This window comes from Amphiprion ocellaris, chromosome 7 (assembly GCF_022539595.1).
Source record: "Amphiprion ocellaris isolate individual 3 ecotype Okinawa chromosome 7, ASM2253959v1, whole genome shotgun sequence".
Taxonomy (NCBI): Eukaryota; Metazoa; Chordata; class Actinopteri; family Pomacentridae; genus Amphiprion; species Amphiprion ocellaris.
In genome coordinates, this window is record NC_072772.1 from 23695990 (window position 1) to 23710843 (window position 14854).

Here is a 14854-nt window from a genome sequence, read left to right on the forward strand (position 1 = left end):
GAACATTTCCAGCAACCATCACTCCTGTGTTCTAATGCTACATTGTGTTAGCTAATGGTGTTGAAAGGCCAATTGATGATTAGAAAACTCTTGTGCAATTATGTTAGCACATGAATAAAAGTGTGAGTTTTCATGGAAAACATGAAATTGCCTGGGTGACCCCAAACTTGAATGACAGTGTATGTTTAGTGAGACTTAAATGTTTCTTGTACCCAAACAATTGTGATCAAAGACAAGTTTGCAGACTATTGCATAATCAGCCATGACATTAACGACTGCATGATTACAGATGGATTATATTAGTAATTACATGTTCTCTTTTACAATTATTTCATGGACTCTTATCTTTAATACACAGGATAACCAAAGACTTTATAAAGCAGAAACTTCTAAATTATTACTATTATTATTAATTATTATTAATTATTATCTATATGACATATTTGAACTCATACATAGCAGAAGGTCTTAATACCCATAAAGACAAGCTGCTGCTCAGACAGCATGAGTCACAATGGAAGACTAAGCTCCACTGGGGACTGAGGTCTGTGCTGTGGCCAGAAACCTGATCTGTTGACTTGATTTGGGCCAGCACTCTCACTCTGAGTGCTGATGTTGGACTGAGTATTCCCAACCTCATTACAGCTGGAGTGGCTTTGTACGAGACACTTTATGCTTTGTAGTCTTGTTTCTTTTTGCAGTGGAGCATCTTTCTGTTTATAGTTGTCGATGATATCAATTTGGACATAATGCAGCAGGAAAGTAAAACACTGAGGTGAATTCACTTTCAGTTATTGCATGGGTGAGTGGGACTATATATAGTGTTTCTATTTTGAATAAATTGAACCTGAAGTGATTGAAGTGGAAGTGGCTTGATTGGGTACAGCTTACAGTCACCAACCTACAAAACGTCCACAGCAGAGATTTCATTTACACCTGCTACTCAATATGCTGGGTGTCTGCACCAGCTATTTGTACCAGCTCATGTTTGGTGAACCACTGGCCATGATTACTGGTGCAGCAGGTGATGTCACTATACAGCCAGGGCTTGGACTAACTTAGACCTTTCCATCGATAATCTCATTTTAAAACAACTGACCCATACTGTACTTTCCAACACCACTTAGCAGACTGACTAATTAATGACCAAGAGCACAGGGGGAGGCAGATGGTGAAGGTTACACTGGGAAAGAGGTTTCATCTAAATCAAGAGAGGTGAGAAGATCTCACTGCCAACCCTGGCAGCAGCATGATACTCTATCAATTAACCAACAGCTGCAGAGAGAAAGAGCAATACTATAATAGTAGCAATCATAGTAGCACATTACACTCTCTAAAAAGCCATATAAAGCAGGACCTTAAAAGTGCAACACAAAATAGACAGATGTGTATTTAAATTAGAGCCAGTCGTTCTACTCCAATACTTTTTTTTGAAAAATCTGAAACATGCTAACTATTTAAATGCACAAACTAGTTAAATAACACTTATGAGTAATCCAGTCTTTCAGAATATTAGTAAGGGAGACTGTTTCTTTGCCTCTCTGTAGTGACAGCAGTGATGTCTTCTTCAGTGTTCTACTGCATTTATTCTACTTTACAGCAGTGTGACTCCACACTTAGTCATTCGGGGCAGTAAAGTGAAGAGGTCCTGCTGCTGATGGCTTCTACCCACAGTGAATATGACATTTCTTCCTGTTGTGATGACATTCCTGCTTATGGAGACAGTTTCTGACATTTCTACCTGTTTGGCTTGTGCCTACAGTAACAATGTTTTATTTGCAGTAAACACAATCCTGCCCATGGTAATGGATTTTAAACAGAAGAAACAACTTAGACTATACTATCCATTAGTTCTTTGAAATGAAGGGGATTTGTTTTTGTTCTGAAATGTGTTTTTGTGTGTTGTAATTTTGGAAATAGTTCATGAAGTTTGGAGAGTAGAAACAGACCAGCATGAGGGTTTCATTATTATAGTCATTGCAAAAAATCACTATTCCCAGACTGTTGTACATATTACGCATCTTTTATATTATTTACCCTATTATGATTCAGTATACCTACTAAAAATCTGCTCTCATTGTAGAACACAAGAACAAGTGCTTTCAAGCTGTGAAGATGAAAAATGTTTGAATTATTCCACTTTTAGAGTGATTAGTCTCTCCCCTTCGTGGGCCATTTGGTTCATTCCTCTACCCACTCCAGAGCACTGCCTGGGTTGGATCAGTCCACTCAAGAAAGATTAGAAGGGGGATGCGGGGTTGCTCAATAAAGCATTGGTCGACGGCTTGCTCTGGTCTTGCTGCACGCTTACATTACCTCTTGGTGGGGGTAAATACGGTGGGAACATTCGCAGGCTGGCCATACCCATATTGACCCAGATGTTGGACTGGGGGGAGCGTGTGGCCGGCTGCTGGCGGAGGAAGAGGAGGTAACGGGGGAAGAGCTCCAGCTCTGCTTGGCCTGTCTTGCTCTCCAGGATCACCTGCAGGGGTGGGAAGAATTCTAAGAATTCCCTGCTAATAGTAAGACACCAACTCTTGTACTGACATGATAGCTGCAGTTTAGTCAAACTTATTCAGATGAGAAAATGAAGGTGAATTGTAAACTGTAAAATCATTTTCCAAACTTTTATCACTGTTTTCCTGTGCAATTCTGAATTATTAAAAATCGCATTTCCATCCACCTGCTTTCTACGCATTTTCAACTTGTGCATAAAACAGTTTAAATTTGACAAAAAAATGTTTTATTGTTTTGTTGACTAAAACTGATGAAAATCAAATGATGAAAATGTGGCAAAAATTAACATACATATCTATCAAAAGACTAAAAGTAAATCAGCACCAGGCGCCAGAATTAACACTGTTTGGCTGAGTTGAGTCAGTGAAAAAGCATAATGTTACGAACAGACTTAGTGTAAAAATGATTATGTAAATACAGCGAATTACGTTACTATCTGCTGAAGCATCTGCTCCACTTCAAACAGGAAAATAGTATCAGACGAAAATGGGAAAATTGCGCGACAGAAACCTGCCTTGAACAAAAATGTCATGTTTCCATCATGCTTAATGTTAAGTTAGGCTCAGTGTGCCATCTTCACCTGGTTTAATGGCACCTGACAGCTATTTATCTCAATGAACCAACCCCAGACACTTGCAGCATGGTTGCAGATAAAATCACACAATTACATTTTCTTCTCATCATTCATCTCAGAATTTGGTGAAATTTGTGCTAGAGCTGGATGGAAACCTGCTATTTTTTACATTCTCAGGGAGCCTCTATCAGCTTTGCCTCGAAATACATTTATTTAGATAATCTGGGTGAACTGCTGGATTGTGTTAAACCTGTCCAGCTGCTTGTGTTTGTTGGCCAGTTACATTACGTTTCTATAAAAAGAAGACCCAAGCTGTAATACAGCGAAACTATCCTTCAAGTCTGACTTGTTTACATCTCAAGCCTACAGCTCTGGTCTTTACAATGTTGACTGGATGTGTTCCATTCACTCACCGGCCGTGGCAGGCTGAGGTTGGCACCGTACCAGTGGTAAAGTGCCCGCCACACCGGCTCTGGCACCGTCTCAAAGTCTCTACCAGGCACCAGCTGCAAGGAGCGCTTCAGCCTACCACCCTCCATGGTTAACGTAGGGGCCTGCAGGGACACAGCACACATCAGCATTTCGATAAATGCACAAAAGACACTGCTCTGTCTCTCTGAATTACACGTAATAGACAAAGACAGTATCCTAATGCTATGTGCAAGCCAGCAGGCTGCTATCATTACAGCAAACTGTAGAGATAAGACAAAAGAAAGCTGAACCACCATCTGGTCCCTGAGAGCCTTTGCCAACAGAGGAGGAGTGACTCCTAAACATGAATTTCTTCTATCAAACCACAGAATAAGCTGTAAAACACAGTAATTGACTTGGACACATGGTTGCTTTGTTTAACATGTGCTCAGGATGCAAATGTTGTGCAGATAAACAATCAGTGAAGTCTGTGTTGAATGTAAAAGGCTTCGGTCACATCTGTCTTTTAAATGCAGGTTTTTGTAGAACATAGTGTCTTAGTCCTGTGTACAGATGAGCCTGGCTCAGAAAACAAATCAGGATGGAGTGCAGTGTAACCGGAGTTGTCTGAAAATCTCTGTTCCAAAAGGTCAAACATACGACAAAGCAAAGCAAAACATGATGCAGGATGCATGCTACGTAATCATCAACTATCAGACCAACAGACAGTCATGTGTAGCTTTTACCAACATGAAATTAAAATATCTTTTGGTCCACAAATAACTATACATTCCCTGCTCCAAACAGAACGCAATAAGCAACAGCCTATTATATCCATGCTACATACAATCATAATCTACTTAGCAGTAAAATTCTATTAAAATTATTTGTTGAAAGTATTTATAAACATTTGAATTCCAAAGCTTACTTAAGGTCAAGATCCTCTTTTCTGTAGCTGAAATATTGCCATTCAACTGACTATGGCTGCATGATTATGACCAAAAATCATAATCAGGATAATTTTGATTTATAGTGTGTTTATAATTAGCTCATTTACTAAAACTAATAATTGAATTTTAGAAACAAAATATTGCACGTTCACATTTAAATAAAGCCCTGCAGAGAGGAAAGCATTTTAAAATCAACTCAAAATTGCAGTCGAATATGTCCATTTAATTGCTAGAAGTCATAATCATGACTATTATTCTATTTATTGTGCTCAACAGATGTTATGTTTATTTTTTTGGAATAAATCTGCTTTTATAGTGTTTGACATCGAAGCCGAAACAATATCGTGCAGCCCTACTGGAACTGGCTCACTGGATTTAAAACACTCTAAAATGCAGGTATAACAATGAGCAGCTCTATGCTATGAATGAGTGGGACAGTGGGTGTCACACAAACCACACATTTAATTCAACTGACTTTGTACTGCTCATAAGCAAAATAAACTGAGCAGCATCACACACAGCAATCCTTGCCTTCATGGGGTCGGTGTTGACCAGAGGCTGGTTGTCGATTGCTCCAGGTCTCTGTGCTGCCAGCTGGGAGGGGAGGTGGCCATTGGCTCCAGAAAAGCACTGATTGTTGTTGTCTGATACATTGTGCTGACGAGCAAAACAGCTCTCTGTAGCTGAGGGAGCTACCTGGGGGCTCATGGCTGGGGGGACAGATGGGGGACCAAGGGAAAGAATTGGAGTTAGCAACCAAACACCACAATACAATACAATAAAGCATAGAATAAAATGATCCAAAACACAGTTACAAAGTGTTAAATATAGACCATTGTCAAGTTAGGATGAATTACACAAATTAAATTGCTCTTTCGTATTACACAAGTTTTGACATGCTTGTTTTTAATTGTAAGGCAACACACATACATATATACATTTGGCTTGTGCAAGTCAATTATATCAACATTCCTTTAGGAGAATTTGATAAGGATATCTGTTGCTGGTCGCCCTACTTGTGTGATCTGTCATGAGTGATGTACAGAAAAAGGTGTGGTCATTTCTAAATCAGTTCCACATAGTAACTGTGATATTGTACTTGACAGTGTACTTTGAAAGAAAACTATGAACCAAAAGCAAAAAAAAACTAATTAAACAAAGTGGACTCATGTATAACGTAACACCTGTTGGGAGTAATACTTTAATGCTACCTTTGATATTGAAATAACTGACCAGTTTCTGTGGCCTCTGAGGCGCTGGACACAGCATCAGGTGACCTCTCCTCTGTGGGGCTGACAGGGCTGAAGGTTCCCAGTCCTCCCAGTCTGTCGGGTGGGGCAGGTTCTACAATGGCTGTGGCCATCGGGCTTCGAAATGAGCTCAGGATGGATGGCTGTTCCACCACGATGCCCTTATGCTCCTGGACAGGAAGACAAGAGCAGGGACTGCCCTGTCATCGTTTAAAGTGATAGCTGAGATTAATGCAGTGTTGGCTTTAATGATAGTCACTATTTCTGTCCCAGTGACTGAACAAGATATGGTGATGAATCTCATTCAATAAACTCACTGACAGTTGAGACAAATGAAATCTAACAACTACAGAGATTAAGTTTCTATAAAAGAGACACACCTATATTTTAATTCACCATGAGTTAGTTATTGGACAAATTAATTCCTCATGAATCAATGTAAAATTGTGTGGAACTGTTAATCAGCTGGTACATTTAAGTTTGTGAAAACCAAGCCAGACAACAGCCTGTAAGTAGCTAAGCAGGGTTCCTAATGATGTAATAAGAAAAGATGGCATGGTCACAATTGCTACTACAAAAGCCCTGAGATGGGAATGGTCTTCAAGATGCAGTCAGGCATCTCTTTCCTACAGCAGAGGCCTGTACTATGAAGCAGTTCAACATACCCTGGATCTGTTCTTACGATCTGGCTTCATGAAGCCTAACAACCATCGTCAAGCTAAGAGATCAGTCACTATGACAGCCGCTATCATCTCCTCAAGTCAACACAGGATCTCTTTTATCCAGCCGTGAGTGTATTCACATAAAGGACCGGATATAACAGATGACCAATCACCACACAGGTCTAGTGCTGCACATTTCAATACATATCCTAAAGCATAGTCAGGAGTTTAAAAATATAATACAATCTGAAAGCAACAATGCTGCTGTATCCAAAGCAGGAAGAAAAGCAGGCAATAATCTACACATTGTGTGAATGCATAAGTTAATGTGCTTATCAATATAACTTCCATGTCAATAAGGCACAAGTAGATCTGACTATAATTACAACTGTGTATTTCATCAAACTAATGACTTGCTTAGATGTACTATTATGACTCTGTGCTATAATTTTAGTCTTTTAGCAGCTACCCTGGCAGTGTTAAACAGTCTTGGAAGCAAGTACAGAACAAATACAAAAACATAATTCAAACCAGTAGGTATAGTTTTGGGTCTACAAATGCAAGTCATCAAGCACAAGGCTTTAGTGCTTTTAATCAGTCTCTGTTCAAGGATTATACCACGATATTCAGGCTCATAGAACAATGAAATGCTTATGAAACTGCTCGCAGCTCGGAACTCAGCGGGATCTTCAACTAATGCTGATGTCCTTTTCCAAGAGAAGAACTAGTCACTAGGCAGTTTCATTATTCACACTGATCTGTTACCTCGAATATAACCTGCAGGTTAGGTGTGCGGCATAAGGTTTCATGGCGATTTCACCCTAACCAGAAGTGAAAGCACCACTGGAGCCCTGAGAACCCAGGGCTAAACCTGAAGTTAACTCACTAACCCTAAATCCTGTTTCATAGTACAGACTTCTGTGGGTTCTGCGAGTTTAACACCAAGACCAAAGATTCATGTCTTTATTAAGCAACATATTTAGCATTATTATTTTGAAAAAAATGCATTCTGATTAAACGACTTTATCATTATCTTCTGATTCCATGCCTAAATCTGAATCGGTTGTTGTGCTTGTGGCTGTTTCCTCATTTGGAATTTCAACCAGAGCCAATCAGATCTTGGATTATGCTGGACTAAGAAGCAGAGCATCATTTTCCAATATATAGGACATACAACGCATGATGTCTGTTTAAAATCATTAACATTTGTGCATATCTATAGCTACACATTTCACCTTTTTATTTTTACTTACATATTTGACATAGTCTTTCCACTGCTGCCACCACAGCATGGAGATGAGGAACCAGTTCTGGCCTTGCTGCAGCCCATGTCTGCTCTCTCTCTCTAACCAACCCCTGCATAAATACAATGAGAAACATCCATTAGGTCTGACAGCATAAAAACATACAACACATATAATAACACTAGAAAAGCACTCACAGAGCGCAGTACTCCGCCAAGGCTGTTCAGTTGACGTATCATTTCCGACGGATGAAATCTTTAATAAAAAATGACCTTGCGCTGAGAACAAGCATGCGTTATGCATGTGCATGTTATGTATGAATACCAAATTGTGTTTAAATTACTCTCATAAAAGTCTGTTGATCAGTTCATCACTTTTGGCAAACCTTTGTTTTGCTACTGTTAAAATAACCGTCCCTTCCATGCTTTTATTTTGAAGACGTATTTTTAATGTTGCGGGCTTTTATTTTGTCACCATTCCAGCAGCACGGGAAGTGATTCTCTAAGAAGTGGTTTCTTGACATGATGAAGACGCTGCCGAAAAGTCAGAAAATTCAAATAAAGATGAAAGACCACGGATACACGCTGTTGCTGTCTGGCAAAGGATGTGTCTAAACTTAGAAGCACCTAGTGGGGACAAGGTCCTACGGTGAAGAAATGAGTGAAGGACAGAAAGGTGGATTTGTGTTTAAAATAAGGCTGATGGCTGAACTTAACGTGTCTGGCTGGGGTTTGCTACATTGCGTGACCTAAATATGTAGCAGGCGGCAGGAATTGATGGGACTCAGAAACAGCCCACAGTTTAATCATTTGTTCCTTGTATGATTTCCAACTGATAAATCACAGTCAGTTTGTAGTAGGATTGCAATCATGTGATCGTCAGCAGGTAACTGACACAGTGTTCACATCATGGTCACAGCGACGCGGCTGCTATATCTCCCAATGGGACATCTTTAACAAAGCTGTAGATCCAGACTATAAGCTGCATCACTGCCAAAATCTAATCACTTGGTCCTTGTGTCATTTCTGACCTTCTCTGAAAATTTCATCCAAATATTTTGCTCCGTTTTTCAGTAATGTTTCACACAGACAGACATATTCACAGACAAACGTAAACCGATCGTCACATAACTCCGCCCGTTCCTTGGCGGAGTAATAACAGGTAAAAAAGACAGGTGCATACCTGATGATTTGGCCCTCCTCCTCAGGAGTAGCAGGCCTGAGCCCCAGAACTATGTGGCACACCTGGACAAAGACAAATACACATAAGCAAATAAATCACATGCAAAAGGATTATAAATACATAGGTCCTTTCAATTTCAATATCACCACAAGTTGTCTAACTATAGCATGTGGGTGGACTGACCTGGAAAAGCAAGTTTAGGAACTCATTGGCCAAAGCGCTCTTTACACTCCAGATCTGGTAGTCCTCAAGGGTCAGGTGACCGAGCTGGTAAGGACAACAACATAAAGATCAGCATACTCAGATGGACTATTCTCAAAATAAACACTGCTTTGACAGTCTATTCATCTACTAATGGCTATTGTGTATGAGAATAGTCTTGTGGTAAGACAAAAAGGCCTGCAACCAAAAGCTTGCTGTAAGTGTGCTGGGCAGTCATAATACTACAACTATATCAAGGCCTAGAAGTTTGAAGCCGGAGCTGAGTGTGAAGTGATAGTGACTTTGTATGAGCCAAGGTGATAATTTGATAACTGCAGCACTGTGCAAAGGCTGCTCATCCCAAATTCAAATTGCAGCAGGAAAATGACGCCAAACATCTAAGAACTATCTTTAGCAGCAAAAAAAGTCCTGCAACAAATGATCTGACCGGAACAGAACCCTGATCTGAACATCATGGAGTCAGTCTGGGATTACATGAGAGAGAGACAAGACAATGAGGCGGCTGAATCCACACTAATACATTTTCACTTGAAAGCAGAAAACTTCTGCAAAACAAATTGACTTTGCATTTTCCTGATATGCTTTCATGGTGGTTTGCATCTGATGCACTTAAATAAAATGGTCAAACATTTTACCAAACTATTTTCTTATTGCTATTACCATAATGCTGACACACACTGTTATAGCTCTATCATCCAGCTGTTGGTATTACTTTTCACCTTTGCCATTATTCCTCTGTCCTATATTCTAAGCAACCAACTGTCTACTTCCTGTTTACACTAACGTCCCTACACAGTGTCTGTACATGGTCATATGATATGTATTTTCAGGTTTGTAAGTATAGATGGAGAACAGTTTTGAAATTGTGCTAAAATGTTTGTCAGGAAGGTCGTAGCATGAATTCTTCTCATAAATGCACACAAGATTTTTGCAAGTTTTCTAAGACGCTGAACAACGTACCTACAAGTGCCTTGAAAACTGTGTACTAAAAGTGCATTAAAGAGACCAGATGCTGCTTTAAATGCTGTTCATACCAAGGCTTGATATATATTTGTGTTTTTAAATGAAGTCAGCTAATGAATATTAATAATGTGTAGTGGCGTGCACAGATAGACACCAGGTGCCCTCCGTGTCTCAAATTTTTTTTTTTTATTTAAACATTAAACACACACACACACAGTGCCGTGTCCCACCCCATCTCGTAACATGAACATGAGGAACAGACACGCATGTGGCAGCAGCTGCAAACCAACTACAGCCTAACTGCCCGCCTGCTTAACAAGCTCGACGCTACCCATAATAATAATAATAATAATCAATTAATCGACATAACATGACAACGATGACCACACAAGCAATTTTATTTGGTGAATTAGTACAGCATATGATCAGTATACAATAACTGAATATTTAGTTTGTGTAGGTTTATTAGTCTACATTAGGTAGAGGCAACACTTGCTGTGACTTATTTGTTAAATGACAAAAAGAAAAAGTAGCTTTCTGCCTTGTTGTAGCCTAACGTCAGGAATCAGTTTTGATATTGTCGATCTCTTTTAAGTTACCAATTGCAGCATGCCCAGAAGGGAAAGGATCAAGAGAGACAAAGAAAGGGAGCTTCAGCAGGCCGCCCATGGAAGCGGTTCTCTGCTCTCCTGGATTAAAAAAAAATCTCACACTGTTATATTAAGGCAACCAGTGGTTCTACACCCACAAGGTGTCCTTTTTTTCCACTGAGCACCTGCCCCCCAAAATGTCTGTGCACGCCACTGATAATGTGCATTATTACTTTTGAAATTATCACTTTAGAACCTTTGCACAGTAAAGTACACCAATGATAGTTCGGTTACCAAGAGTTGCGTCTCACCTTGGTTGTGTCATGCATCTTCAGGATGCCCTCTACTATGTCTGACACACTACTGTGCAGCTCCTGCAAAGGGAACACAATACATCAGCATGAAGCAGCAAACACCAATCACCTTATCCTCAGCTGCTGCTGTGAAAAACATCACAACAGTCCTGGATGGAAAAATGTGAAGAAATAGTTACCTAAGTTTTATGGCTGAACACCTGGCTGTTTGCTAAGTCATAAATACCATAACAGCATAATATTTCTGCTTCAGTTACTGTGGCAATTCCTGCTCTGCCTCCTCATTTTAGACTTCACAGCGTATTAATTTGAAAGAGTTCTCTTTAAATAAAATATCATGAATCATAAGGAGGAACCAGCTAGTTTAGCTCTTTTGGAAAACATGCTTCCTAATAATTGTAATTCAGACAAATCCACATGTTGTATCTGAGTGCTATGTGCTGGAAAGATTTCTTTCCAAACAACAGACAGGAGCAGTGACTGTGAGCAGCTCCCCGCCGTCTTGTTACAGTGAGGCTCCAGGTTTGGTAGCATTGTGTCTGTACAGGAACCAAACCTGTGCCGACCGGACATGGAAACTTGAGCTACAGTCAGAGATGTTCTATATTGTTCAGATGGATGAATGTTGGAAGCTATTTTTTGTTTGTTTGTTTTAAAGTTCCAGCACACAAAGGAGGAGTATGTGCCTCTAATCGAATATAGTTCTTGCCAAATTCAGAGAACATCTGGCCTGCCTTTATAAATGGGAAACAAAGTGACTGTGATCGATCCACACGGCATTATTCCAGAGTGTCCTGTCCATATTTTTGCTTATGCATGGGATGCAGGACAGGGAGAGAGACGAAGGTGGGAGGAAAGAAGGCAGTAAGAACTAGACAGACAATAAATCTGGCACATGCTAACTACCTAAACTTGCTAACTAGTTAACCCTCTGAGCCCTTAACCGCCTGGTAGGTTTGAAAGCATGCTATTTTCATGAAAAAAATCAAAAGTACACCATGTATTAAAACAATTTAAAAAATGACTGAATCAAATGCCCTTTATTCTACATTTCTCTTTAAAAAACTCAGTCACTTGCAGTAATAAGATTCTGTAAACAAACAAAACATTTGGCACTCTTTGGCGCAACCAAGACGCAGTTGAACTGGACTAACCTGCAGGCTGTTCTGACACAACTTCTGTAAAATAAATAATCCACGAAATAAACCTTTAGTCTTTTTTTTTTGGATTGATGGCAATATGCTATATTGCACAAAAGATATTTTTGAGGTTACCGCTACTTCTAGTCATGGTGGTTTTTCTGTTCCCACAGAAGTGCAGGATGTTACACTGCAGTAAAAATGAACCCAGAGCAGATAAAATTATGACAGATACCAAAAAGAGTCCAGAAACCGCTTGAGTTTCACAGGATTAAATATCAGCAAACTTTCTCCAGAGTCACAGAACAAACCTTAAACTCCCATAATACTCACAAATGGTTGCTTTTACATTCCTCATAATGTACAGGTTAAATGAATAACATGCAAAGTATAAATAGGGCAGCGGCTTTTGAGAAACTGATGACCACTGCTTTCTCCCCTGTGCAGGTTTGTGAAGAAAACGGTATCTAAGTGCTTTCACAGGAAATAAAAAGACATAGCATGTTTCTAAAATCTCACAATATGTACTAGTATGTCTTTCTGGATTTAAAAAATGAAAAAAATATTGAAAAGGCACTGACTGTGAATCTTGAGCTTTGAATGAAAAAGTAAACAAACACTCTAAATGAGGGAAAGCTAAATGTTTGGTAAAGCCTTGATAACTCTACAATCTGTGTTTGTGTGTTGACTTACAGAGAGTGTGTCTGTGCGATTGTCTTTCCACACCTCCAGCAAGGCCACCACCATTTCATGGAGTTCATCTCGAGAGAGAACCCCATCACGGTCCACATCAAACACTTTGAAGCAAACTGGCAGTGAAAGAGAAAAAATATATAAATGTGACTTAGAAGCACAATACTGAAGCAACCTGCTGTTTAGTCTATTAGCAGAAAATTCAATACATTTGCATTTCTGGAGTGCAAGTGTAATTTCAAGCACCAGTGGAAACTCTGATGACAACAATGGTTGTGATTGTGCCACAACAATCAACTCTTTCTAAAAACAATTCCACTTTTGACTTTATGTAAATAAATTCCAGATAACAGCTGTGAGGAAGTACACTGCACCTCTTCTGATAAAAACACTTGGTATGATTATATGAAGCCTCTGGGATTTATTTATCTGTAATGGTTGAAAACCAGTACATGGCTTACATTTCTGCCTTTCAGCAACGGGTCCCCTGCAGCACGCCGACAATCCACAAGAGATCTCTTTAAAGTCGATGTGATTGTCCCGATTTTCATCAAAGGCGTGAAACAAGCCTGGAAAAGAAGATCAATAACACAGATAATATTAATACAGAAAGCAAGGCCTTAAAGAGGATTGTATTCACTGGTGAGGGCATGGACTCAAAGTCCAGGGAAAGAAGAAAACCATTTGGGGCTCATTAAGGGTCTGTATAAATCTGTCCTATCTAAATTCTCGCAAAACTGTGGCTCTGCAACGTGTTTGATACTGTCCTACCTTCACTGAGTGAGGCGTGGATGGGAGGAGACACCAGCGGGACGAACGTTTCCAAGTCAAAGCGGCCGGTTCTGGACTGAGCTTTCAACAGCCAATAGCGCTTTTCCAAGTCTATAATGTCAGACTCCTCCACTGCAGGACATAAGAAGAGAGAGAAATAGTCAGACGTTGGTTGTAGTTTAGGACTGTATCCCAAGCAAATGTGGGTTTCTGTCATTCTGTGGTGCTCCTACCACTTCAAAACACACAGTTGTTTCTGTACATTCTGTAGCGTTAGTAACTGCAGAACAACATGCAACAATCTTGTCCTTTTATTCAGTAAACCTTACGTCTTAGACCGATATAAACAGACTGAAGGATAGTTGGTTTCACTGTGGCAGTGTTTCACTCTGACGGCACACGCTACAGAGATTATCAGGTCCATTAATGTGTCATCTTTTCAAGTCTTTTCTTGGACACTTTTACATGTGCAGAAACTACCAACAAAATGTCTTCTCTCTGCTGTCTGATATAGTACAACTTCTTTTACTATATTTAATGCTCTAAGGTTCCATGTGTCCGAGTGTACAGTTTAAATTTAAACTGAAATCAATATAAAACTTCACTTTACAGTTTAACACATTTAAGTATATGATTTGAGGTGTCTTTGCCATCAAATCACAAGAAATTCACTAGTGTCACAAAGTGAAACAGCAGCTACTGAAATCTGCTGGCGACCTTTAGTATAACCATCATGAACTGTTTGAAACTGAATGATCAAAGTATCCCTGAATCTAAAGGCATAAACTTCATTTACAGAAAACCACTAGGACAGAATCTCTGATAGTGTTTAGCTTATTTGGTTTTAGCTAAGGTTAGCTACTGCCATCTGAGCAGCTGACTGTTTGTGATATTAGCTGTGTAATTAGCTGACTCTGTACAGTTCACTAATAAGTTCACTAGGAAGGTTCTGTTACCAAAATATTACCCTTATCAGCTGAAAGGAAAATATGTTTTTCAGGAATAAAGTGATGAAGAAGCAAAAAACATAGAGAACCGATATTTAGCTTATCCAGTCATATCTACAGCCAAAGATGTGACATTTAAAATAATTAGAAGTTTTAAATGACATTTAACCATTCAATCACTTCTTATATCTTTTATAATTTCATTTAGCAGGCGCTTTTATCCAAAGCGACATCTGAGAGCAGATACAGTAGGTCTTAGGGCAGCACTAAAGACCTTGTCTAAGGGTCCTCACTGTACAACTGCTCTCTGACCGGGATTTGAACTACCAATCTCCTTGCCAAAGTCAGTGGTGTTAGTCTCTGAGCTATCCAGAGACATACAGAAAAGCTTTAACAACTCATGGGGATTCCGTGAGAGAGGCACT

General features: G+C 39.6%; 1 protein-coding gene across 8 annotated transcripts in view; it reads right to left on the bottom strand.

The window, feature by feature from the left end:
* Positions 1–14854, bottom strand: part of usp32 (ubiquitin specific peptidase 32) — an 85825-nt gene that overhangs the window by 20593 nt on the left and 50378 nt on the right. For 3 of the 8 annotated variants that reach the window (XM_023289308.3, XM_023289307.3, XM_035956857.2), the window contains 11 exons: positions 13483–13614; positions 13173–13280; positions 12712–12827; positions 10877–10939; positions 8974–9057; positions 8791–8852; positions 7618–7720; positions 5686–5902; positions 4984–5162; positions 3505–3645; positions 2317–2482 (listed from right to left, as the gene is read on the bottom strand). In XM_023289308.3, the coding sequence (XP_023145076.2) occupies positions 2317–2482; positions 3505–3645; positions 4984–5162; positions 5686–5902; positions 7618–7720; positions 8791–8852; positions 8974–9057; positions 10877–10939; positions 12712–12827; positions 13173–13280; positions 13483–13614 (1371 nt within the window). The remainder of the gene's footprint in view (positions 1–2316; positions 2483–3504; positions 3646–4983; positions 5163–5685; positions 5903–7617; positions 7721–8790; positions 8853–8973; positions 9058–10876; positions 10940–12711; positions 12828–13172; positions 13281–13482; positions 13615–14854) is intronic. The other 5 variants (XM_023289312.3, XM_023289311.3, XM_023289310.3 and 2 more) reach the window with 3 other exon arrangements.